The sequence below is a fragment of the Poeciliopsis prolifica genome, unplaced genomic scaffold (genome assembly GCF_027474105.1).
Source record: "Poeciliopsis prolifica strain line A6 unplaced genomic scaffold, Auburn_PproV2 SCAFFOLD048, whole genome shotgun sequence".
Lineage (NCBI taxonomy): Eukaryota > Metazoa > Chordata > Actinopteri > Cyprinodontiformes > Poeciliidae > Poeciliopsis > Poeciliopsis prolifica.
The window spans coordinates 3,127,915-3,155,634 of NW_026562423.1; the positions used below are offsets into that span (position 1 = coordinate 3,127,915).

Sequence of the window (27,720 nt, forward strand, 5' to 3'; positions counted from 1 at the left end):
AATAAAAGGAGTAAAATTTATTCGAGGTAGAGGGTCAGAGTGTTAGACGGGCTTCAAACAAAACCCCTGCTTCCTTTTGTAAAGATTTCCAATGACACGCTACATTTGTTTGACACATTACTCGATAAACTAAAGAGATAAAGAGCATAAAGAGTGAGAGTCACTGATATGAATTATCCCCAAGTTTCAAACATAACATCCAGCACCCATTTTTGTTGTGACAATTAAACTACCAACTTAAATGCTACAAACGTAAATAAAAAGCATTGCGTAAGCTTAAATATTATTTGTCTTTTAGTTTATTTTTCTAAATCCGAAAGCTGTGGGGTGTCCCAGTGCCAAGACAATTTATTTGGCGTATGTAAACTTCTGGTTTCAAATGCAACTAATTGATGAATCTCGGTTTGATGAATTCAAAGCCAACACCGTCACTAGGTGGCAGTAATTCACCAAACTGATTCAAATTGTAACGTCATATGCTTCATAGTGTTTTTCTTTAAAAACTTACCAAAACCACTCAAGAAGCAATCCTGTGTCTGTTTCTACTGTCTGACTTTGTTTGTTTTTGTTTTTTAATAAAGAAAGTACAGATTAAACCACGATGTCAAAACCTTTGTTTTACGTGTTCATATTGGGTTGAAGAATAAACTTTTCAAAATCCTCACTCATTATCCACATATGTAATCTTATATACATACTTATAATAATAAAACCTATCAATATAGTATCGATTTAAGTTTAGCTACAGTGGATGAACAATTATTATTTCATTCAATTTCACCAAGACACAAAACTAGCATCAGTAAGAAAAACACAGACAATATTATATGTTAAATCCAGCAATAATCATATGTGCATATGACCATTTGAACAGTTTTATGTTTGGACTACACCTCGGTTCAATATTCAAATGATTCCACACACACTTACTGAAACACAAAGTAAGTGGAAACTCTGATCAACAGAATACCAGCATCTTGCACAATTAGCAAAACAGTTTTATCATCACAGCAGGTCAACAGACTCATTCTTCACTTGAGTTTTGCCTTGTAAACAACAATAAGAAACAGCCGAAATCACAAAGCTGCTGCTATTGTTAGCACTTTGTGAGATGTGTTATGCTGCAAACGCCTCTCAGACACATTTAGAATTTAAAGTCTCACAATGAACATCTTCTAAAGCTGATGTAAGGAACTGTAATTACCACTTCATGGTTAAACTGCTAAATAAGCGTCCACTGTGAAAAGTGCGATTGTCAGTCATTTTCCACAGTCACGTGTTGCTAGAGTGGGGCCTTGGTTATTAGCAGAATAATTGGCAGTGATTTTCCAACTGCATGCTTGTTTAAAATGCCTGAGCGCTGTGTCTTACTGTTCCAGTTGTCCACAGGGGAAAGTTTCAGGAAGCTACCACCAGTTTCTCACCAGACGCTTCGCTGAACCAGCTGTGTTGTGTGTCTACAGCTGTGCGGCTACTTTTTATTTGTTTGTGCATTTGCAAATAGCCCAACCAGAAGTGGCCTAAGGTGTTTCATGGCTCATGAAAATACAACACAGTGAGACTTTCATCCTTTCGATCCAACTGGAAAGAGCTTTCTTTGTACCTACCTCCCATGTGAAAAACAAACTGGACGTGGGTGAAGCATGGCTGTCAGGAGATCAAAATGAAAATGACAACAATGCACAGAGAAAATTTACATGTCATGGCACCAGAGTGACTCCCATCACTTCGAACAGAACTCCCATAGAGTTCCTTTAAAATCGCTAAATGAACCTTGTTGCTGAAATCCCAAACTAATTTGGTAATGTTAGTCATTTTTATCAGCCCACATACCCAGACAGAATTTGGCAGGGGGAATCAGACATTTCGAACGGACTAAAACGTTGTCAGCTGTTGAGCGGTATGTGCAAACTAGCTGCTGCCAAGGGTCGTGCGATGACTGTGAGATTCACACAGCTGGGCCGTTTCAGCATACCACATGGTGATGTTTAAAGGTTCTAAACAGAGTCGGAAGGCTGACAGCTCAAGTGCGAAGAAAAAAAAGTGAAGTGCTCAAAATATTCTGTTGAAACAACAAACTGTTGCTTAGACAAAGCAAATGTGCCACCATGAAGCAAGACTGCAAGACGACGGTGGACGTGAATGTTTAAACTCAAAGTGCATTCACACCAGCCCTGATCAGTCCGCTTGAATCAAACTCCAGTTTGTTTGCCTAGAAAGTCTCGTTTGTTTGAGGTGTGAATATACAATCGAGGTCTGAGGTGGATCACAAAAGTGAACTCTGGTCCGCCTAAAAAGCCTAGGTTTCGGTTCAGTTGAAGTGAACTCTGGTGTGGTTCGAATGCATACGTGAATGCCAAGAGGACCGGAGATTGCTCCGAAAACAGGAAGCGAACTATTGGGCATTCTGGGTTCATATCAGACTCATTCCAAAGAGAAAAAGAAAAAATCTACAAATGCTAAAATCTTACACTACTCCATTTTTGTTTATATTTTACGGAGACAGAAGTTGCACTCATGTCTTGTTCTGTGGTTTTTGCATTGCTTCCTTCAGTAGTTTTTGGTGCATCATCATCACAGGCGACATGGGGAACACGTTTTTCAAAGGGTTTTCAGGAGTGCTCAGTTACCCATTTCTTCCAGCCACCAAAACTCACCGTAACCGTTGCCTCCTTGTTCTGTTTCCTGGTCGGTGATGTTGATCCCGGGCTCTGTAGAGACAAGAGGAACACTCCGTCAAAGCTCCGGTCCTCTGCGCAACACCAACACTCTGTCACTCCAAACAAACACGTAATGTGATCAAAGTTGTTTTCTATGCATTGGTCGAATGAGTCCGACTAGTGCATTCTGTTCTTGTGCTGCCGATGTTTGTGTGTGTGTGGATATAGTTCTGTGGAGCAAAGCAAAGAATGATTGCTCTCTCTGTCTCTCTCTCTCTCGTGCAGGAATGTGAACATTTGTGTGTGTATGAATGTGTGTGTGTATGTGATTTCAGTTACTTCGATAGAGAACTGAAATAAAGTATCTAGGTGTGAATTCAAATGCAACAGAGATGTATTTTTATAAGGGCATATTTCAACACCTAGTCTGTAACACCACAAAAAGCTCTCCGACACGGACCATTGATTCGCCAACATGGTGTACTGTGGTATTGAAACAATAAAAGGTGGACTTTGAGGTTCTTCTCAAACCAACTGACACAGCTTTCAGGTTGGCAAAAGACATCGAGAAACTTGAGATGGACTAACTAATCACTGATGCCGAGTCAGTGACTTCATTAGAAAACCCCATGCTGAAAGACCCTGGTGATCCATAAAGCACCGTAACGATTCTGGAGGGCTTTTTGCAAGAAGTCCCATGACAGCTGAATATTTAACTTCAGGAGAACCAGTTGAGTTTGTGTCGATGGAACATGGGAAGCTACAAGGACCTTCAAGGATGCCTGGTTTGTTGACTTGGAAAGTTCTCAAGAGCATGTCTTTTGTAGAGTCTTGCACGATATTTTGGGAGTAACATTTGGTTTACATTGGCCATAATGAGCCAGACTTGTTCAAACGAAATCTTGGACTGTCACCAGGTTTATGTGGTCCAATTCTGTTGATGACTTCAATGAACAGGATTTCCAGGCAAAGCCACTGAGCAGAAGGTCTCATTTTTGAAAATGATAAGGTCCTGCTGGCCTTCCAGACTAAGCACTTTTATTTGTAACAATCAATGGATGGAAAAAAACGGGGCACTGGTTGAGGATTAGCACCTACAAATCTAAAGGCGTAGTTTTAAATGAGAAAAAGGTGGATTACTGCCTCTGTTTCTGGATTAGGTTACTGCCTCATGTGGAGGAGGTTAAGTTTGTTTTGGTGGTATTGAGTGACAGCCTAACAGCAGGCCTATAACCAACAGCTACGGGCCTGAGCTTTGTGGAGTGACGTTGCAGCTCTTCCAAATATGAGAGGAGTCGCTTTTGTTCAGGATGCTCTCTTGATGGGTTACTAAGAAAAGTGTCTTAAACATCTCGTTGAGAGGCAGACCCAGGACTTACTGGAGAGATCTTTTTAGATCTGCACCCTCTAATTGAATGTATGACCATAAAGTAAGAAGGGTATGGAGACATTGACTGTAAGTGGTGGGCGGATGGTGTGTAATATCTCCATGACTACTAGGCTAATTATGATCAAGGGAAAATATATTGTAGGAGGGTTTAATCAGCTTCTACAGCCATCAGCTTATTTATTTAATGAGGGGAAAGAGAGAGGTGGTTTAATCCTGACCAAAAAGAGAATCAAAGATTTAGTGTGAGTGGACATACAGAAAAGATTGCTGGACGTACTGGTTTTTAACTGCTATGACGAAACAGATTTTAAGAAAGTAGTTTAAAATGATTTTGAGCCTTACCGAATTGAAAACAATCATAAAACAAAAGAAATGCCAAACACAAGATAACAAAAGTGATGAGGCTTTACCTGGGGCTCTGTGCTGCTCTTCCTAATCAGGCTGTTGTGTGAATGGTCACCGTGATGCATGGGGCTACCGCCTGAGTGGAATCCGTTCACTGCACGAATAAATGACACAGAAAGGTGAGATGAAACGTCACCAGGCTTTCCACGCCGAAGACGAGTGGGTGAGTTCCAGTTATCAAGGTGTAATATTAATGATAATGACTGTGAAACTCCAACGCTCACAGTCAGAATTTTGACTTGCAATTGTTTGTGATGGTTCAATGCTGAGTTGAGCTGAAACCACATAAAGCTGCTATATATGCATTTATGGACAAGCAAAACATTTCCAATCTATAGCATTGTAGCTGTCTAGATAGCTAACATAGTTAGCTAACACAGCCTTAACCAAAAAAAGACGTATGTATGAGAATATTAGCCACATTTCCAGAAGCAAATGAATTAAGCTAATAGTGTGCTAAAACAGCATGTACATTTATAAAGTCATTTCTGCCTACATCCCCCAGAATGCTGAGCAGTTCTGGATCGGAGTGATCAAATATTCTATCAGATGTTTTGATATCGATCACATCTCTATCAATTATTATTGATTTACTGCCCTAGTTCCTCGTGGGGTCAAATTCAGCCTTTCACTCGTCACACTGTCCTCTAAACATTTGTCCAGAAAGTACTGGGACGCTCTGGCTTTTTCTTCCCAACAAGGGAGATGAATGAGTGAATGAAGTTTGTTTCCGAATGCGGAAACATCCAGAGAACCTTCCTGCCTCCTTCTGCCCATTCGCCTTTAGGAGCAGGGCCAAAGCAGGAGACAGAGGACTCCTCAGTTCCTCAGTTTGCGGCTGCAGATAAAGTTAGTCACAGGAAGTGTCTGTGTGTGGTGAGCATGAGCCGAGGCTTTGTGCCACCGTGGAATCTTAGGAGAATTCCCAGCCCCAGGGCTCTGACACTTGAGGAAGTTGAAGTGAAAGAAACGGAGTAGAAGAGAGAGCAGCTAAAGCACCTGCTGGCAGAGAGTTCTTGTGTCGGATGGAGCTCTTGGGGGTCCCGGGGACGCTGGACGGCCTCTCCCATGTGGTCTCTGAGGGAAGGATGTCGAGAGTATAGGAAGCATTAGGAACAGTTGCAACCATTTGTGGGAAGGAATAAGAAGAAGTGATTCCATCTACAGACGCAAACTTGGCATTTCTTGCAGATGGTAATAGTAATAATAATAATAATAATAATAATAAATACTTCGACTTTTCTTTCCAGCCAGTACAAAATCATTTACGAGTAATAATTTTGATTTCTAAATTATATGAATTCAATTCAATTCACTTCAAACATTCTTTAGTAATCCTAGAGGAAAATTAACTCGGAGCTCCTGTAGCAGTCAGTATTACAGTGCATCTCAAGAAGCCTCTGACTGAAGACATTTTTGCTGTTGTTGCTCATCCTCTCATTAAGAGGATGTTCAGTTTCATGTTCCTCATTAAATTATGTTTATGTGACAGACGAACACAATAAGTGTAACATTCTTAGGGTGTTTTCACACCCGATAATGTGATAGACTCGGTTCGAGTGGTGATCAAGATCGCAACATTTGTTTCAGCTGGTGTGTTTCGCTTTCACCCTGCACTGTGTCCAGCAATCCAAACTCTTGTGGTGGCAGTGCACCAAGAACCACTGAAGGAAACATCATGAAAGCGCAGCGTCCTTCATTACGAAACGTAAACAAAATGAAACTTTGTCAAATTTCATTGTTTTGTAGAACTTATTTTTTGTCTTTGCCATTTCTACTACTAATGCTAGACTCACTCGTTTGTTCAGGTTAAATTTACCCAGAATGTCCTGCACTTTAATCCACCTCCAGCATTTGGAGGAGTCTCCAATTTGCTTGGCATTCACATATTCATTCAAACCACGGCAAAGTTCAGTTCAACTGAACTGAGGTGTGATAACACAATCAGCGCTCTCCAAATAAACTCTAGTTGACTACAAGTTGTTTTCCTGACTCTATTTTTGTGTTTTTATACTGTAAAGCACTTTGAATTGCCATACTGCTGAAACGTGCTATACAAATAAACTTGATCAATTCATTAAAGCGGAATGAAAAAACAATGTCTGATGTCTTATTTGTATCAGACATGTGTCAAACATGTTCTCTTCTAGCAAGTCTTCAAAAGCTCACCCTGCTTCTCTGAATAACTAATAATAAATCACCTTTCAACTCAGGTTTACAGCCAAGTAAACCAGAACAGTGCCAGTAGACATATTCATAACCTAACCTACACCTTAAGTCTGCTTCAGAAATGCAAGCACATTTTTAGATTTGGATTTGTGGGGAAAACATTTCTTCCCCCCCCACTCTGCTTTATAGTTTTGAGCAAGTCTTGTGTTCACAATGTGAATGTGAATAGCTTTAAAAAGAAAGAGAAAAAGACAAAGTACGAATGTGATAAGAGCTGCATATCTGCTCTCATCAGATATACCGATGAGAACAGATATACAAATTTCTGATAAATAAAGACAGAAGAGCGAGATAAGTTACTGGACAACCTTTGCGGAAATGGAAACCTTACATAGCTCCAAGTCAGTCTTAAATAAACAGACTAGATCAAAATGAGACTCCTGCTGTTACAGGAAGCTGGACATTTGTCGTTTTTAGTGCAAGATCTCATTTCTGTGGAACTATCTCACCTCCCAATTAATCACCTGAAGCCTGTGAAGCCATTTGTGGGTACTGTAACTCAAATCTGCGCTTCGTGCCAAAGTTCCAGCTGCAAAAGACTCAAAAGAGAAGAGCTCTCTTTTATTTACTTCTCTCTGGCTATTCTTGCTTTGACTGGGGCTGGGAAGACATACGAGGAGCTTTTATTGAATTAGAACCTTTCGGCTACTCTGCTCTATTTATCCCTGCTTAGCAGAGAAAGGAAGCAGCTGAGCCAAGCCTGTCAGCTCAAATGACACGGGCGGAGAGGGTATAACCGGCAGCAGGCTGTGTGACTTCAGGCGGGATGTACAGCATTAGGCCGGAGCCTCTCCTCACAGGCCACATATGTATCAGTTACTCCTCTCTCTTCTCATAAACCCCAATCGATACTAAAACCCTGGATAATACTGCTGAAATATATTGTATCTTATTGGATAGAGAAAATTGCTTTATTAAAATCTTTTCCCTGTACACTGGATACAGATGGCGGAGCTTCATGAAGAGCCTCTCTGACAAGTTTGAATGGAAGATTTGATTCCAGAGGTTTTGCATTCAAATGTGTAGGCCTGTCACAATAAGTAATAAATCGATTAATCGCACAATAAATTAAAACGACATCGATCATTTGGATTTGTTGTTGTCTTTTCTCTCGCTATCATAAATGATGACAAGACGGACTCTCTGCTCACTTACGAAACATTCTCTGCTTGCTTCTAGAACCAAAAAAATGCACTGTCGCCTGGCAACTTCTCAGCCAATAGAATGAAGGTGATGTGCTGGGGGCGTTTGTTTCCTTCTAGCAGGTGTGCCTGCAAGGCTATTATCAATTGTAGCAACTTGAAATGAAAATGTAAGCAAAAGTATTAAAAGTTTTGACAAATACAGACTTGAAATCCTGCTTTGAGACTGAAAATGTGAGCTCTTGGATTACGGCAGAAGAATTCCCCAGAATCTTGCGGAGAAATTCCTGAAAAGTCGTGTGAATAAAGAAAATCTAAGCCAGAGTATGACTAATATGTGTGATTTACATAATATGAATCCGTAGTAAAGATGATAAAATTTGGATTTTGAATTCGGATTTCTTTTTCAAGTCCAAAATTTCCTCATTTTGCTAACATGATCTTTTCCCACTGAATGGCCGACAGAAGAAGACTCGATTTCTGCTCACCTACCGCATCGACTTACTGTCCACGGCACAGCCTGAGTAACGGGAGGCATCCCTTATTTAGGATTCAAGAAGCAGGGGAAAGAAATGACCCAGTTAGCGCTAACTGAGCTATATTTTATTCATAACCATATGACAGAGATCTGTGATGCTGCCTCCTGTTGCTCGTAGTGACAGAAACCCATCCAGTGTGGCGAGGAAACAGGAAAAAGATTCAAATTTACGCTTTGGGTTTTTAAAAATACATATAGCTCAATGCAATTCCTGATCAGTTTGTTCAATATATCATGAAAGACTGGGCAGGTTTTTGAATAAAAGTAAAACTGGATGGATTTGGTAAGGTGTGCGGATACTGCACTCCCACTCACACACCGCCTCAATCAGACTGGGACAAGCGGAGACTGTTAGCAAACCGCAGCACCCTGCAAAACAGGAAGGAAAAAGTCAAAGAAAGAAAGACAAGGACACGCAACCCTCACCCACCCACGCTGCTTTGTAACCATGGCACTGTCATAACACAACACACGCAGAACACTAATAAAACTGAACTTTAGAGTAACAATGGCAAAGACTAGTAAAAATAAAATAAAAAAAATAAAGTGTTGCTATAAATATCAGTAGTTGGAGGGAAAAGGTTATCAGCGCTGTGCAGCTTTGCTACAATGAGCGTTCTAAATGTACCCAAGCTCGGCTCACCATCTTGCAACGACGACAGAAGGAGAGAGAAAAAGCTTCGCTCCATCTTTCTGACAGAACCTCGGAGCCACCTAACCGTATCCTCAAATACGAGGAGGAGGAACAGGAGGGAGTCTCCTTGCTCTCGTGCCTGGGTGGAGCACCGAGCCAATTTTAAACCTCCGCTCTCATCTTTCAAGGCCGCAACCCCGACCGCTGCCACCACGAAGAGAGACGTACAAGATGCGAACATCCCAGAGGGGGAAATTGTTACGGTCTTTAAAGAACCCTTTGCCACAATCCCAGTTAAAGAGGGTGGACAGGTGCAATGAGATGCTGTGTAAACAAGCCAAGCCGGTCCCTTTTTCATTGCTCCTGAGAGACGAGGATTCAGTCGGCCAAGTGCCCGATGCACGTCCCCTACATTTCTAAATTTAAATTAAACGAAAACAGACTGACTGGGAAAGTGTTGACATGAAAATTGGTGACTTTAATTGCTCATACTTTTAAGTATGAAGCTCTTAAAAGTGACTTAAACGTAGCGTCCTGCAAAAGCACTTTGCCTTTCCCTGAAACCTCGTCACAAACTATTAAGTCCATGTTCAAAAAATGCACTAAAACTGCTCCTTCTGTCATTCCTAACCAATAAAATAAAGGATGACGCCTTCGCAGAAACGCTTTAAAGAATTAGCAGTTTTGTGAAGGACACTTCCTTCCTGCAGACTTTGAAACAGAGTTGATCCAAGTAAGGCCACACACAAAAAAAAAAAAAAAAAAAAGCACTGAAAATGAGCAACTACCACACCAATTTCAAAACTGCGTTAATTGCACACTCTACAAATCTGTCCTTTGTGGGTGATTGGTACGAAGAACGCCATAAAAAGTTACACTTCATGTTAACCTCAAGACATAAAGGAGACAGGAACTATGTTAACGAAGTTGCTCTATTCAAATGAGACCTACTTGAAACATGGCGGTAGCCATATTATAACGTGACGGTAAATCTAGAAGCTTTGACACGGTGAGGGTGCTAAGGGAGTGGCAAGAGGTTTTGATTATCCTCAATGAAGTTTGTGAAAGTATGTGGAAAATTTGGAACAAAGACAAGTTTTAGGCATAAAAGTCATTTATCACTTAGTTCATTTGTGATTGTGTCATTTATTTGCACTATTTCAGTCTTTCAATAACCATAATTTGCATTTAAAATTCTACTTTTGTCAGTCTGATGACATTATGACTGCACAGTTACTGAGTACTTGAGTGGTCTCTTTCTGACATTTAAAGGAATTTACTGGATATTTACTTTTACTTGAGTAAAATAAATATGTTGAAGTACTGCCTCTTTCACCGAGGCTATAAGAGACTTCTGAACATTAATGTTTTTAAAGATGTGAAATTTGAGGGGGCAGTTGCCCCCTTCTTGCCTCCCTGTAGCGCCGCCCCTGGTGGTGTTGCTTGTTATCAGCAGGGAAGGAAAATATGTTAAGAGTTGATGGGAAAATAGGTGGAGTTTTGGGTAAAACTCGAAGAAAACCTTTTACATGTTCTAGAAGACCAAAGGCAGATGTTCACTTTTCAGCAGGCCCGTAACCCGAAACATAAATTCAGATCTACCGCAGAATGGTTCATATCAAAGCATATTTAGTCACTGACAACATTCTGTCTGATCTGATTGGGGGAAAAAAAAAGATTTGCAATAATTTCACTTTCTAGAGAAAGAAAGGTGACAGATTTCTGTCAAGTGTTTTCCCACAAGGAAAGGTAGCATTTCATTAGCAAAATGATTGCTGAAACTAAGATATTCTCAGCTTCCTCCTCTACTTAGTGACAGCCAATCAGATAAAATACCAATACAACATTGAAGTTTGTGGTTGTTATACGAGAAAAGATGCAAAAGGGGAGGAAGTATTTTTACAGTCCACTGAAGGGTCATCATTCTCCAACTCTCTTTTTTAGGACTTGGCCTGTTGTCACCTTGAGACTGGTAACACTGCATTCTCGCTCGTTTGAACAAGAGTTGCCAAGTCAAGAAATGACTGCCATCAGTCAGCTTTTACAACACGGCCACGCAAGGATAGTAAAGGCAGACAATAAAGCAGGGAATTCTGCAATGGCGGTGAGCTGAGGAGGGAATTAAACCGTCTCCTTGCTAATATGTCTGTGAATGTTGTGTTCAGGGACACAATGGCTGATTATCATAGAGAAGGAAACAAGCAGCAGAGCTGGCAGTCCGACAGACAGAGAGCAAACAGCCTGAATGCAAAAAATATATTGTGTTCATCACAATATAGCAGTCAGTAGAAGTTGAAACTCAAAGAAAGGATGCTGGTGAACTATTTAAATGAATCAGTTCATTTTGATATGACTGAACACCATTGAGTTTAGAACAAACTCTTGTTAAGGATGGACTGGAACAGAAACATTGACAACGTGACAAAATTTTTAAGAACTTGAACTGTGGGAAAATGTTTGAAAGTGATGAGATTTAATACAAAATGTAAGATTTTTGAAATTCTTACTCTCTTATTTTTAAAACAAATTCAGAATGAAACACAATATACCTTGATGTGCTTTGAGAGCAGAAACACGGAATGTCATCCCACTATTCCTGATTTTGCTCGGGTTAGGAAAGTATGTGTTTGTTGATTTAATCAGCTGATCCTTGGTATGCAGGTACGATGTGGATAAGATCAAAACCCAGAGTTCTGGTCATAACATTCGCAGCGTTTACACCGCGAGACTGAATTAAAAACCCTTCATAGTCAAAGGAAGTTTATCACGCGCTGTTTTCATTGGCCTTAAAATGCAGCAAAAATAAATTTGCTTCATGGAAACACGTCATTTTATTTTAAAAAAAACTCAGGCGTGGTGTTTGAGCGAACTGCAACAGCCAGTGTTGGTTTTCTAATCGGTCGCCCTGTGGCAGCGCACTGAGGCCTCAAGGGAGCGCGACAAAACTCACGTTGTTCACACCTCGACACCATGGCAAACCAAAAATATCTATAATAGTGTGAGAGGACCTCATACACAGAGCAGCAGAGGAAGAGCCTCATCTTTAAAAAAAACAATCAGTGGTTCAAAACACTGCAATCCATTCACTGAAGGACGTACAGCCTGATCTTACAGGCACATCTAATAAACAAAAGTGGATTTTGAGAGGTTTCCGTGGAAGGTGATGTTTTACAAAGTAACGTTTCCTTTCTAAGATAATAAAAATCGTGTTGCAAAAAAAGTGAATGTTGTAAAAACACACACACACACACACATATATATATATATTTTTAATATATATATATATATATATATATATATTTTTAATATATATATATATATTTTTTTTACCTTAATCATCTTTTGGCAGCAAAGAAGTGATTTTGTCAAAGTCAACAAAACAAGAAAAATTAAAAGAAACAACTTAGGCTATTGTTTTAGGAAGGTGATGATATGTGAAAAAAAATCTTTGCAGTGCTACTATGAGGCTGACTAAACGCAGTGCAGTATCAGTTTCTCTCACCATTGTTTGCAGTGTTGACATAGTACTTCTTCCCTTGCGGAGACATGTAGCATTTCCAGTGAGGAGGCAGAGGCTCTCTGACGTCCTCGACAGGCAGCTGACTCAGAGACGCTGTCCTCTGTTGACAGAGAGAAGCAATACATGTTAATAATCAGGAAAAGGGCTCATCAGCAGCGTGCTAGCTGGGAGACAAACATTTATTTCCCAAGTGTGTTTCATCACCGACATAAACCGCTGAAGACCAAGATGTGAAAGAAATGAAAGAAACGAACGTCGGCAAGAATCCTGCGCAAAATCTGCAGCACTGAGTTCAGCCAGGATCTCATTTCCTCAAGTATTTCTAAAGTAAAATGACATCATGGTGGAGCGGGCTCTGCCACAAAAAAGAACAACAAGCTGCAGCGGGAGGATTGAGACCCGCCGTGGCGGAGTCAGCATATGTTGCACACGGTGAGCAGCTGAGCGCAACATCAGAGTGTGTATAGGCAAACTACACACATCTGCTGCTGGTTAGCAGGAAAACAATGGGCTGGAGCCGAGGAACGCAGTGAGGGGATGCTGTTTGGAGGCCTGAGAGAGCCAGGATAATTTCCAGCTTCTGTCCAGCGAGCAGTGCTCATATCTGGTGCGACAGAGTTACTTTTAGGAGGTGAAAGTCAAATTTAAATACAGATGGTCCTTCCCAATGTAGAAAAACTCTTTTTTCTCATTACTGTGTTCAGACCTACTTTGTGGAATGTGTTGCAGGGTTACTGAGCAGGTTGGTACCGACCATGTGTCAACTTTTACACACGTAGGTTATGTTTTGTACTCGATTGTTGATTTAAAGTCGTAATCAAGTCATAGTCTCTTATGAGATGAACAACAGATTGAAGGCAAAAAGGTTTTGTCATCGCCCACAGTGAAACTAGTCCTGTACCACGAGTTGAAGTGCCACTGAGCAAGGAAGAAGTCGTGACTCCAAAAGCGACATAGTCGCATAATATTTGTATTTAATATTTTTTGCAATTTTTGGAGAGATGTCCTTTTTTTCATGGATCCAATATTGTTAAACATTGATCTGCTGTCAATAAAGCCAGCGTTAGCCCCGTTTCTGATTGATACTGATTAAAATCTTGCTTTTTCCAGACTATTTTTTGAACTATCATTTTTAGCTACATTACATTGGCGGTTTCTACTGAAATGAGCAACTTTTCTCGAGAGAAACTTTCACCAACCAGTTAAAAAAAACTGTTGTTTTACAATAAAAGAAAAACACAAGGAGACATTAACAAAAGTCTATGTAGCTTTAGCATTGTTAGACAAGAGGACAAAAAAATGCAACACATCTGAAACTTAATCTCCTATTCACTGTTAACTGACAAGCTAGGTTTAGCACTGCAAAATAGCTAGCCTCTTGAAGAAGTTAGAAAAGTAGCTAACTAGCCAGCTGCTACTATTAATTTGAGAAACTATAGAACTGAATGTACCCATAGCCCTGCTCATTGACTCAAATGAAGTCAAATTTTCTAAGTTGCCTGTGAGAAACACAACAAAATTCTTTGGAGCCAGATTTCAAGTTGGGAAAGTCCAAGGTTGCAGAGCAGCCCCAAAATTAGCATTCAATATGGCTGCTTCTCGTGAAAGACGCCTGTATGAACTGTTTAGCACTTTTAGTTTCTCAATAAAACATCGCAACATTTTGAAAAATATCTATTGGTACACATGTCCCTTTTTGTGTTTGAATAGAGACACTTATATGGATCGCCTTGCATTGCTATTAATACGTTTTGATAAAAAGCTAGGAAATGTTTTGGCTAATTTTGCTAAAAGAGATCTAAGCTGAAACTTGGACTGAGACACCATCAAACATGCAAGATTTTACCTTCAAAACAAAAAAAAGAAGTACTTTTTTGGTGTTCAAAAAATAAAAAAAAGATTACAACTGAATAGAGTACGCAAACCCGTTCTCAGGGTCAAATACAGCTTCAGACGACCTTTGTTGTAACATGGGATCATTGAAACAGCACAGCAATTTTATTTCATTAGATAACACAGGCCTTAGCCCTTGAACACATACCATTATTTCATCATCATGTTTCTGTTGTAACCAAACACCATTATGTGCTGAGTTCAACCCAATCTGTCCCTGAGAAAGAGCTTTCAGAACCGCAGAGACTGAAGCCACAATATGCTGTTGAGGCCAGGATGATACCCAACCCTCTCCAGACCCACAGGATGAGAGAGCAAGAAGATGTGTGGGTTATGACTGCATGTAATTACACAGCATCCAACAACATCGCAGCAATGTTTCCTCTTTGATGGTCCCGGGGGCTGATGTTATATTTGTCAGTGGTCTGTTTTGGAAAAGAGGAACTCCTCAACCCATCCACTGAAGTCCCTCCGCCGAAAACAATGGCTATGAACTGAAACAATGAACAAACAACAAGCCATTCAAAGACATTTTTAAAAAGCTATTTTCACTGAGGGAAGGTCACTGGATGAGATGAATGTGTACGGAAAATAAACCAACTAAAAGATGACAAAAGGTTTTTGTGACTGTCAAACCAGTCGCAAGACTTTTATCTGCAACGTTTGTAACAAACAAACAGACACTTCTAAGAATGCATGCAGAGAATCAGCTGGAGACCAGAATATGCTGGTAAATCAGGATAATGTGGACACTGAAAATTGATTGATAGACAGAAGAACAATATTAGTAAGGTGGTAAAAATTAATATCAGAGGGACCCCAAAAAGGACACCGTATTGCACCATAAATACAATTCTGTCCATCAGCACAGAACAAAAGCAGAGAAGAAGACATGGAGGAAGCACTGTTTTTAAAAAGTTGGGCAGTAGTCAATAATTTTCTGAATAATACCATGTTGGGGGAATTGAACAATAAGCTTGAATAAGTTCATTTGAGTGAAAAACAAAATGCTCTTACAGAAAACAACAATAAGGAAAAAATGTGTTTTTAGAGGGGAGGCACCTAGAAATTTCTAGAATCAAATTATCTTTCCCTGGATGGGAGCTGATCAGAGACCAGGCTGTCGGAAACTACAAACACTTAACTTTTCCTGGTCAGTGAACACATCACAGCTACTTTGCACCACAATGAAATGAAAACACTCTTCTCTGTGGAAGCTGCTGCTGAGTGATGTAGACCGTTAGCTGTTTTGTGTAAGTCAAAGAAAGCAAAGAGACATAATGAGTTCTCTGGAAAATAAATTATACATTCTTATAACATGGTGGAACATGTCTCAGATTAATTTAGCTCGTGAAAGAGTGTAAGTTGTTGCGTGACATTTCAACACCTGTCTGTTATGGAGCTTGCTGATTTGAAAACGATGACAGATATCTAAACTTCTCAGAGTGAAGATGAACTTACACATTTTCTATAGAAGGTGGGTAGACGGTGCTCCTTTCCTGATGCTGGTTCTGCTAACATGTTAAAGCTAGCTAAAAATGTCTACTCATTTGGACTGTTTAAAAAAAAAAAAACAAGACCATTTCTTTCAATGCCATCTCTCTCACATACAGCGTGACTTTGCCTGAGCTCAAAACACAAACAAGTAGTGACCGCTAACAACAGGAGGGTTGAAAAAAATATGTTGAATGCTGTTCTTCTACACCTTCATATATTATGGTTCCTCAAATGAAATCGAAATAAGATCAAATTTGACCAGTGCATCTCTGAATCAAGAGATATTTCTATGAATATTCATTTTACGCCACTTTCACAAGATGCGGTGTATGCCAGGATCGAGACTTATCTTTTCATATCTTTGTGATATGAAAAAGTACCAGAAAGGAAAGCTGAAATGGAAAGCTGACCGGCTGAAACCTCTTACCCGCTGGAAGTAGGAGGAAGAGCTGGCTTGACAAGGGATTCCAGAAAAACACATGTAGATATTTATATCTTATACAAGACAGCACATAAAGACGAATTGAAATGTCGTGATGATACATTGTTGGTGATCCGTTCGCCTAATGAGGGGTTTTTGATTCAGAAGGGAAACAGGAAATGGGAAGATTATGTCACTACTAGATGACAATCAAATAAATTCCACCCTCTCCTGTATTTGCAAGTAATTTAGTATGAGAGGGGACTATGTTTTGTCCTTTTTTTGTGTAATGTATGAAATAAGTTCATTGATTCATTCCTACATTGATTTTGTTTTGTGAGCTCTGGGAACTTTCAGACTGATCTCTGGAGATCTTCCATCACTGACTCCGGTGACTTCTGAGCTGACCTCTGAGCTGACCTCTGAACTGACCTCTGACATAGTTCACGAACTCTGTGCTTCTTGGACAGTAGTTTTTGAACTTTAGTTTTACAAACTTCTTCCAAACTGTCCAAAAAGCACAAAGTTTGCTTCTTGGGCAGCTTGGAAGTAACTCTTATTTTATTTTTTGGGACTTTTTAAGAACTCCTGCCCAGGCCCTCACTGGATTCAGGACGTTTTATGTGTTCAGCATTCGATTGCGCATTCAGACCTTCCCAAACAAACCAGACTTTCTACGCAAACAGGGCTGGTGTGAATGTAGCCTTAGCGTTTCCCTGATTGTCTGATTCAGTGTTCTCTCTTTTCATTATCATTCATTCTAATGTTGTGTTCTGTTCTGTGTGTACTATTCTCTGTCACTCAGTCGTCTATACCTGCTTTCTACCCAGGTGCCAATAATTGTACGAATCAACTCACCTGGATGAGAATTACTGTCTACATTTGGGTCATCAAATAACAAATTAACAGAAATCATGACATGGGGATGACAAAACTTTTAAGAGTTTTAATCAGTCCATTTTTTTTTAAGAAACAGGAAGAACTAAACAACGGGGTGGAAAAGAAAGTGTTCCGGATCAAGGCAATAAAAGACTCCTGATTGTCTTTCTCTTCTAGGCTATTTCCCAGTTGGCGTGTTTCTGGACACTTGTTTGCCATCAGTGAACCGATACCAAAGTATTTCTTTTTCTCTGAGCTGAGCAGAATCAGGCGGAGGCAGATGGGAGTGGGATGCTTGACTTCAACATCGCTGCTGAACATGAAGAAAATCTGGGACATGGAGGCAGTTTATAATTACCTCTGCGCTGCAATAACAGCAACCAGAAAAGGAGGAACCTGAAACGAAACCCTCCTCAACATAACCAAAACCTGCGTCTGGCATGAGTGAGAGATCTGGAACACCTTGCGGTGTGAAGTGAGAGGGAACTTGCAGGCGCTTCTTTTCCCGACATATGCGACGGTAAATAATGCACCGTGCCAGATGGTTTGCATTCCGGACCGCAGACCGCCTTCGGCAGAACATTCGCAGCCTGGCTGCATCGCCGCTGGCGCGCAACTCGCCGACTCGCGTCGACCGCGACACACGCTGCTGCCGCGCCAACACGCGCGCGTCACCGTCCGACGGATGACCTTTTAGTTGAACCAAGCATCAGTCATTACTGCTGTCAACTTAAAGACGGGACAACGTGAAACCTTACGAGAAGCCTACTGTCTGAGCAAGACGATTACAGGCTGGTTTAATTAAGTTATTTCCAGACGTAACAACTGAGCAATTATATTACCTTCTTTAGTCATCAGAGGCGATACTTTCCTTTATTGTTTTTCTCTGAGGACTTTTTAGGTCGCAATGGTAACTCAGTGAAGCTTTACGGGGCGTGTAGGATGCAAGCCACTCTGGTGAGTTTTATGATGGAGTATACATGTCGTTCTAAGAAGAAAAATGAATCAAAAAGTTAAATTACCAGAATAAAATCATAAGGCCAAATATTACGATAATAAACTGGGATTTTCATCAAGTATATTATCGAGAGCAGCTCTCAAAACAGTTCTGTTATGATAACAGTCATATTCTCATAATATTATGAGTCATAATAGTACAAGAAGACGTGCCAAAATAAAACCGTAGTATCTTGAGAATGAAGTCATACTATGAGAACAAAGTCGAAACGATACAAACGCAAATAAAGTCATATTTGGAAAACGAAGATTACAGGAATCAAATTTACCAGAACAAAGTTGAAATAGTACAAGAATAAAGTCATAATATTTTCAGAATAAAGTTGTAGCATTATGACTTTATTCTCATTTTATTCCTGCTTTATTCTCATAATTTTATCGCTTTAATTTTAGAGTGCTCCTTAAACTCTGTTGTGCAATACTGACTGAAGTTGAAGCTGATGAAATTTTGGTTACAAATTCTGGTCTCTAGAAGTGCAAAGTTAATGAAGACACACCTCAAAATACCTGCAGCTTTTACTTCCTCAAAAGAAGTACTAAACACAAGTACACGCCACATTTTTTCAAATGTTTAAACAAATCAAAATTTCAAAACCCCGATATAATTTTCCTTCTGCAGCACAACTATGCGCTACTTTGACTTTGTCCACCCAGCAGATAAAAATCCAACACGACGAAGTTTGTTTGCAACGTGACAAACGCCGAAGGGACCCGAATCCTTTTGCTGTGTGTCAACAGTAATAAAAGGCAGTGAAAGGGATCATTAGTGCCTCGTTTTGTGGACATGCCTGAAAGCCTTTATTAGAGCGTCTGAAGTCAGAAGATGAGGACCGCTCTGAAACGCTTCAGCCTTCCAAGCGTCAACAGGTCCAGCCTGACGCGTCTCATTATGCTGAATTCCTGCATGCAGACCCAGACCGCTCTTTCTGACTCAGCCTGTTCCTCTTTTAGTTTCAGAAACTTCTCATCCAACAAGCACCTCAGATATTCTCCTGTCTGAAGCAAAAAAATAAAAATCAATCTGTTGTACTTCTTACCTTTGATTTTTTTTTTTTTTTTTTTTTTGTATATACAATCATGTTCAATAAGTTTGAATATTATTAAATAGTTCAGGAACTCAATGCACTAAGTAACAAACTATATCAATTAGTTACAAACTAATATTTTGAAACCATTTACAAAAACTTTTACAATTTTATACTGGTGAATAAAATGATGCTAGAAAAAAAAACTCAATGATTTGAATATTTTTCTCTCAAACTAAAAGATGAAAATTTCAGACTTTTTCTTATACACCGAATGCAGCATTAGCACCAGATGCCGCAAGATGCATCTGCATAAACCCCGAAATAATTTTTATATAGCTTCACACACAGAGCTGCAGCTGAAGAGTATTTGTAATATTCATGATGCCTAACAGAAGCAGCCCAATGCATTCCTCATTGTAAACAAAGGCGGGGACTTTTTTTCCCTAAATAACATACATTTCCCACATGTTTTGAAAAAAAAAAGGGGGGGAAAAACATGCAACATCACTTATTATGGAAAACTAAATATTTCGTGGTCTGTCTGTTTCAGTGACGCTGGCTCTTCGCCTGGAAAACCAAGCGCAATTTGTTAGATACCCTCAGAATACGGATTCAAGCAAATAGCTGGCCTTACGCTGAGGCTGCAGGAGGAACAAGCCGGTGTTGAACGAAAGCACCCAGTTCACCTTTCACCTGGACTCAGATGTTCAGCCGGAGCCTACAGGAAGTACTCTGCTTGTTCCCACTTCACAGTCATTAAAGGGAAGTTCAAACCTAACCGGATGAGCTACACTGTAACTCGATTACTAAAGCGACAAAAAAGAAGCGTTTGACTCCAGATTGTCTATTTGACGAATCCAGGCGGTGGGGGACTGAACTGGACGGGCTGAACAGGTGACTCACGGTCGCCATGGAGGCTGTCTGAGATCACATGGTTGTTGAAATTCGCCCACTCACTTTTCTTACGTAGGGGCGGCCAGAGTTTCATCAGGATTACTGGTCGGGATTTTGGACCTGAGTGACTCAGTGCCTCCTGACTTTTGGCGAAATGAGTGCATCATTCGTGATGGGAACTTGTGAAAAAGAGGGGCTTTTTTTTGTTTTCATTTGTTGCAACAGGTGAATGACACAGAGAGACAATGAAAAGTCAGAAATGTAAACACTGCAAAATATGCACCCAAAAAAAAAAGGAATTGGTTCCTGTATTATCTCATTTTGGCACACACAGCCAACAATGGCACTAACTCCAAAAAGCCCTTTATTATTTGCAAGTGGAGCACAAAACTAAAGCAAGGGTGTCAAAAGTGCGTGGGGAGCATTCGCAGCCACTGATTTAGTGTGCTCCTCCAACTTCAATTCAGCACAGGGAGTCGATACAAATGGAGACTTAAGAGTAAAACTGTGCTCAGAAGCTGATAAAAAAGCTTTATCTTATGCTGCACATTGGTCCTGGAATAATTTGCAATAAGTCACAAATACTCCGACACACTGATATCTGAAACTCTTCTTGGAAAGTCGTTTAACTGACGCGTGTAAATACTATTCTTATATTACTTTATGAGGTATTAATATATTTAGTAGTTTTTATTTTGTGAAACGCAGTGATGGATGCAGCACTACTAAAACCTGGTCAAAAGTAGATGAATGGAGGCTGGAAAATGTGGCAAAGAATCCTAAAGAAACAGCCGGCGCTGCAACGTTAAGGTTTACATCGAGAGCATGTCAGAATGGCACAGTCAAAGTTCAGATCTAAATCTAACAGTCTGAGTCAAGACTTGAAGGCTGATGTTCGCAGCTAAGTGATGTTTTATTGTTCTCTCCCAGCGACAATAGATAAAGTTCCAGAGAAGGCAACAAAGATGCAAACCTGATACCGTGCATTGCAACGACAATTGTTGCTCGCTGCGAGTTTGAACAGAATTTTTGGCCGTGCTGTTTGCCGCAGAGATCAGAGGTCTTACGCTGTAAACTGAGGGGCAGATCCCGTGGAAAAGGCAAACAAACGTCCAGCTGTATACATACTGGAGCAGAGCTGTAAACAGCCGCAAGCAAGCGCACAGAAGCCTGTTCCATAGTGAGACATAAACAGAGGGTGGGAGTCGGGAGTTTTGAAAGAAATAGCAGCAGAACACCAGGTGGCTCCTTTTCCCAGTTTACCGTGTCAGAGGGTTCTGAAAACAGAGGTATGACAGACACAGGAAGTGTCTGTTTCCTATTATTCTCCAGTAAATACCTCCACCTTCCCTTTCTGGGACACACGATGTCACGTCCTGGGTTACTGGATGTTCACGCACATGCTGCTGATGCTGCACAAATGTTGATTCGACAGCATCGCCCAAAGGTTAGGGTCGGGTCACAGCTTATAGAGCTCTGATGGATGGGTTACTTGATCAAAAAATACCCTTTAAATCGAGATTGCCAAATGAAGTTCTTGAAGAAAAAAGTCAATTGGTTCAAGCAATGAAGACTCTCCATTACATCTCTCAGAAAGGAAATGTGTTTTGTATTGACAAAATGATCAATCCATTAAGCCCTTAACTGGTGGTGTCCCATCCATGGGACAAATCCAGTTTGTCTGCTTTTTTTGCCGCAAGTTAAGGGGTTGAGAGATAGCATTCAAAGATTGACCCCCAGGGCAAGATCCTTCAGAATATTCAATCAATCATGTGATCTCAAAAATGCAATCTTTGTCCAATCAAAGAACGCACCATCATGCACTTATGCAAAGCCAGGGCAGCCTAAAAATGGCTTTTCTTTGCAACCATATTCAAGAACCGTCTCATTTGAATGAATCATTTCAATCACATCCATCATTTTAACTTTGCCGTTGTATACACTTTGGGACAAGTAGCAAAATGTAGCATGGCAAGGCATGAGCTAGCAGCCGAGATGAAAAGAACCACGCTCTGACAGGGTCAAGAGCATTTGCTCTAGACCACCTTAAAAAGAACAAGACGTTGGGAACTTCCGATCAAAAAGCAAACCGTGGCACAACAATTTATTCTTTTACATTTCCAAGAGTTGTAAAGGTCATAAAAAATGTCCTCATAGAGTCCTTAAAATGAGACAAAATGTCTCATTTTGTGACATTTCTTCATATTTCCGGAGCTTTATCAAACTTTTCTTTAACTCCCTGCTTCTTTTTCTGCTGATGCACCCGCATCAGCAGAAAAAGTGTTAAATCTCCTGGTAAACAAAAGATGTGCTCACACAACGACCTGCCAACAAATTCTTTGGACCAACACATCGCATCGCGGCTGTTATCAATCTTCCTCTGGGGGAGACTGTAACACTGACCTCCTAACCCCACTCTGAGGGGAGAAGTTTCTCACATGAACTGTTGGAGCTCGGTGGAAAAATGCGCCAGGGATACGGCCGGAGCGACAAGCGGAGGAGGAGGAGTGAGAGAACGAGACATTCCTCAAGTGAAGGATGGAGTCAGGCAGAGGGACGGGGAGGGTATCTATGTCGAGGAGATATCGTTTTGGTTCAGGGGCAGATGTGAGAGCCTGAACCCAGAGCTGCATTCCCCAGATCTAGACACTTCAGGCACTCACAGAGCAGAAGGGATGCACATGCGTGTTCAGGCATGCACTCAGCCACACATGGATACTGTACATATGCTCGCACAAACTGTCATTGTTGACTATGAGTGTGTGTGTGTTTAGATGTTTGACTGCAGCTAACAAAGCTTGCTCTGTCTCATCCCGCCCCCTCAGAGTTTGTGTGAATCTCACAAGCCTTGCCGGTCTCTCTGGGACTCCTCCGCGCGTCCGCCGTACATAACATGACCGGCGCTGACCTGGGGTCCCACACACACACAAGGCACTTTCCTGAGAACAAAACCTTATCTGGATCAGATATGTTCCCAGGATCAGATTTGGTAGCATGTCAGCCCAGTCCTGCTTTCCACTGAAATTGTAGAACCTCATCTGCTGCTGCACAGCAAACAACAGATTTCCCAAGAGACACAACCACATCCTAAGTGTTTCACATGTCTAGTCAGAAGGAATTTTGCTAATCTAGTTGCTCAGAAGTTTCTATGAGTCAGTTAGACTCTAAGCTTCAGGTGTGATTTATTCTTCTCCAACCAGGCCTGATGAAACAGATTAAAACACTTGCTGGTGGTTGGGATTGCGTATACTCAGTTGGGAAATGTCGGAAGGTAGACTTATACCACTTCACAAAGAACAACACGACTGATTGTGTTTTTTATTCCAAAGTAACTTGGACTTCCCCCAAAAGTCCTTAACCTAAATCAATTGGTCTCTTGCTATTAATCTTATGGAAAGTTCAGAAGTTTTGTACAAATCAAATATTCCACCAATAGGGGGCAGTTTGGCAGATGAATGTCAGCATCCAGAGCAAACAAGGGTCAGTTACTAAAATAAAGATATACAGACATTTTAAAAGGTTACTAGCCTAGTAAAAGCCAACTCTTTGTTCTAAGTTTTGAATTACTTTTGGGCGATGAGGACTCTGTGGAAGTTTTAAACAATTGGATTTAATTTTACCCAATCACTAATCCTTGCCCGTAATGTATGTAATGCACCAGATCGGTTGTGAAAGAAGCTATGCTATGACGATTACTGGAAATTGCATGCGCTACAAACAACAATCCCCCACTGCAAAGAGAGAAGTGGCAGCTAAACGATATGTTTGTCAGCAATAAAACGTTCCTCCTACTCCATCTTTAATTGCTCAATATTTGGAAGCCTGACCAAATGGCTTTATTCGCGTGCTACGCTACCATTGCCAATCTATGACCACAGGCAGACTACCATTCAAAAACATCACCAGACAATCGACATCATTGTTCACAACTCCTTCTGTTTGCTGACAAGCTGGATTGAAATTCATTGTGAGAAATCGAGCTCAAAGGGAGAAATCCCAGATGAGGAACTGAGGTTAGATGAGAATTTGAAGCATCGGAAGGCAATGGCCAAGCTGAAAAATTATAGCTGAGACACACAGAGTAATCCCAATTCTCTCCCCAAAAACACAGAGTCAGCATGTGAAAACTAAAGGACTGCCATACATCAGTCTTAATAAGATAGCTCTGTTTGGAAACTTTACTTTGCAAGAGATTGGCTGTTCTCCAAAGTGAGAAACCGCAGATTTCTTGAGATAACAAGGGTTCTGTCTATAGCATTAATAGGATTTAACAGATTATGACCAAGTCGTGTTTAAATTTCTTTCCCCCTTCAGTCATAAAAACAAACATTAACTTTCTTTGCCAACACCCAGCAGGTTAGGGCATATGGTCTCCCTTCCAGAGGCTGATACTGTGGCGGTGTTTAAAGGAAGTTGGACTCTCCACTATCAGCTGCAGTCCCATGACTCTTCAAGACAGAGTCTTTTCTCAAAGTGAGCAGCTGATGCAACCTTTCTGAACAAGACAAGGACTTTACAAACTGGCATTTTACAAATGATGACCTACTGTCTCTTGGAGTTTTGTTTACTTGTGAGACTAAGACAGCGCATGAGACGGATGAACTGGGGCATCATCTGCAGGATTGTGGGTGCCTGCTTTCAACCGTCTTGGTGAAAAAAATACCAGAGTTTAACGCCAAAGCTCTCAATTCACCAGTGCATCTCAACACTCCACTGTTCTTGTGAAAGACATGTCAAAAGGTAAAGCACGGAGGGTTCTAAGTATGGCTCATTCTTACAGACAGAGAGTAAAACTAGTTCCTTCAGCATAGTTTTAAGAGAGGAGTCAGCAGAGGTGCCTTAAAAACCTTTAGGTTTTCAAGAAATTTGCCTTGCAAACCTTTGGGAGGTTTTCAAAGAAAATCCCTTTAGAGGAAGACTCTAATGCAGAAAACAAAGCACAATGGAGATCCTTCATTTCCCTTATGATCAAGAAACTCTTGAATTGTCAGGAGCAATGAGGGAGTGTTGCAGGGGAAAGGGATATAGCGGAAATGTGTTGTATATTTTCTGTACAAAACATTTCCAATCCTAAATTTCCTCTGCAAAATTCTGAGCAATGTAATCTGTAGATTAAAAAAAATATTAATTCACAACAAAGACGTCGAGAGGGATGGATGAAAAAATTGATGGGGTCTCAAAATGAGGTCTCAAAATACTTATCCATATTTCTCTGCATTGTTTTTCATTTTTCCCTAAAATGGAAACTCAATTTAAATGTTCCATATTTTTCAGATTGTGCTTGAATTTACAAATCAATATCAGAAACTTTTTTTTCTTTTTTCTTCAAAATTATTCATCATTTTCTTTCTGTGTAACTGAAAGCTCAACTTTCATACTTTTGACTGTTGCTGTTCACAAACTTTATTCCTGCTATCCTTTCCTTCAGCAAAAAAAAGAAAAAAGAAAAAAAAGCTAATCATCTGGTTTTGCTTCTTGCGGTTTACTCATAATTCAAGTCACTTAATGGATGTTCATAGAAGTAAAAACACTGCTATTTAAAGAACTGAACTTAGCACACAAGCATTAGAAAATGACTTAAAAGAGGAACCACAGTATTTTCATTTGGACCGTTCTCATGAATCCCTGCAGACTGCAAGAATCAACAGAGGAGTAATTCAGAGGATTTTGGCTGAACTCTTTCGGTTATGGTGACTAAAACCTGAAAGAAGCCAGAGTTAAAAATAACAGTAATTACTCTGAATGTATTCTGGTGTACAGTCAAGCTGCTTAAATTAGCTCTCAATTTCTGCCTCGTTATCTCAATAGTTTCTCTCTAAACTGCAGGGGCAACCAGCGGTCGTGTTGAACAAGCTATCTCTTTTGACCGTTGCTATGTAGCAAAGTTTTATTTCTGCACTACCTGGCAGTTCCACGAATAGGTGGAATAGATGTGCAAAAATCCACAAATTTATTTTGCCTCGTGAAAACAAACACCAGATTGTGGTTTATCTGGGCCTCGCAGTCAGCACTTCACAACCACTGAAGCTGATATTTCACACTTCCACTCTGAATATGTTCTGTGAAACCAAATGACTGTGTTTCTGGATGACATCAGCACGGTGGGATGGTGGCGGTGGTTAGTTTTCCAGCATGGAGGGGAAACACCCGGCTGTGTGCTGGAGGCTGCGCAGCAGTGATGTGACCTCAGGCGCTCCTCTGCAGGGATAAAACCCGGAGCCATCCAAACCCCCGGCTACAAGCCTGCCTGCCTGCCTGCCCGCTGTTTCATAACAGATGACTCTCCAGCGGAAGAGCCACTGGAGAGACGAAAGGGCTCGCAAATTTACCACTTGTTGCAAAGTGCTTATTGTAGTTCCCTTGGCTACAGGTAACATAATGAGAAAAGAATCCAAAGAGAACAGAAGCAGTGATGCTGCAATAAAAGAGGCCATTTCAATTTAGAGATTTAGAGACAAGCAAACATCTAGGATGGGATCTGGATTAAAGAAAACAAAATATGCAAAAGTTTTAAAAAAAAGTTACGTTTTCATCCCTGCTAAAATGTTCCATGATACATTATGTTATTGTACTCTGCAACTTTGTTATTTGGGTTAAAAGGTGAAGAAATGAAGTGGGTTTCTCTTCCAAATAGTAAATCATTGGTGTGGAATTCACAGTGTTCTGCTGGGTCATAACAGGGTATGTTACTTTTTTATGGCATTGCTGCCTCGTAAAGAAAACTGCATGAAAGAAATGTCAATGCTCTATGGTGGCAAAACTTTAAAAAAAATCTGAATTTATCAGATGGTGCTGTTAGTTTTACTGTGAGTTTTAAGCATCCAGCATCCCGAAGTGAGAATGTGCGGTGTTACATCAGATCATTACTGCAATATTTTGGTCACTGCGATGTTGATTCTGTATCCTTAGTGGCTTTTTAGAGATGCTGTTTAAGAAGTCTGAAAATTCTGTGGCATCCTGGATTGTCTAGAGATTAAATCATGAGTGCTACACTCTCAATTGTTAGTAAAGCTGTGAGAGGGGACTATTTTGCTGTGGCATCATGCCTTCCTATGTCACTGAAACAAAAGTCAGTTGCTTTAATACAAACAAGACAAATTTGGCTGTGACGGACAATCAAGGTGTTACAATTTTGCGTCAAGTGTTTGTGTTACCACTGTGAGCATGAAGGAATCTCGTCGCAGGCCGTGCCTGGTTACAACACCAACAAACTGACTTTGAATTCAGAAAGGATCAAAACTCCAACTGTAAGAAACAACCATTAAGACTCTCAGCCAAATGAAGGCATTGCTGTGGTGAAGCGGGGGAGGAAGGATCCCCCTACAGATGGCTTCCATTACATGTTAACTGCTCATGTTGATACAGCAACAATTCTTCGGGAGCCCTGGTTTCTTATGGAAATGTCATGTTGTGCCCCCTGAGCTCTGAAAGAATGTAATACAGTTGTTAAAGCCAGCGACCCGGTGTGTGTCAACAAGGCATTCAATGACAGTCGTTTTGCAGACGGCCCCAAACACAGACCTCTGCAGGGCGTCCTGTCATTCCCCTTCTTGAAAAGACACTTTCAAGGCAG

The 27,720-nt window shown here is 40.6% G+C and overlaps 1 protein-coding gene across 2 annotated transcripts in view; it reads right to left on the reverse strand.

Annotated features, from left to right (window-relative positions):
• gas7b (growth arrest-specific 7b) overlaps positions 1-27,720 on the reverse strand; it is a 51,300-nt gene that overhangs the window by 17,145 nt on the left and 6,435 nt on the right. For both annotated transcript variants that reach the window (XM_055057414.1, XM_055057416.1), the window contains exons 2-5: positions 12,501-12,618; positions 5,455-5,532; positions 4,461-4,549; positions 2,658-2,711 (exon numbers count right to left, since the gene is read on the reverse strand). In XM_055057414.1, coding sequence (XP_054913389.1) covers positions 2,658-2,711; positions 4,461-4,549; positions 5,455-5,532; positions 12,501-12,618 — 339 coding nt within the window. The remainder of the gene's footprint in view (positions 1-2,657; positions 2,712-4,460; positions 4,550-5,454; positions 5,533-12,500; positions 12,619-27,720) is intronic.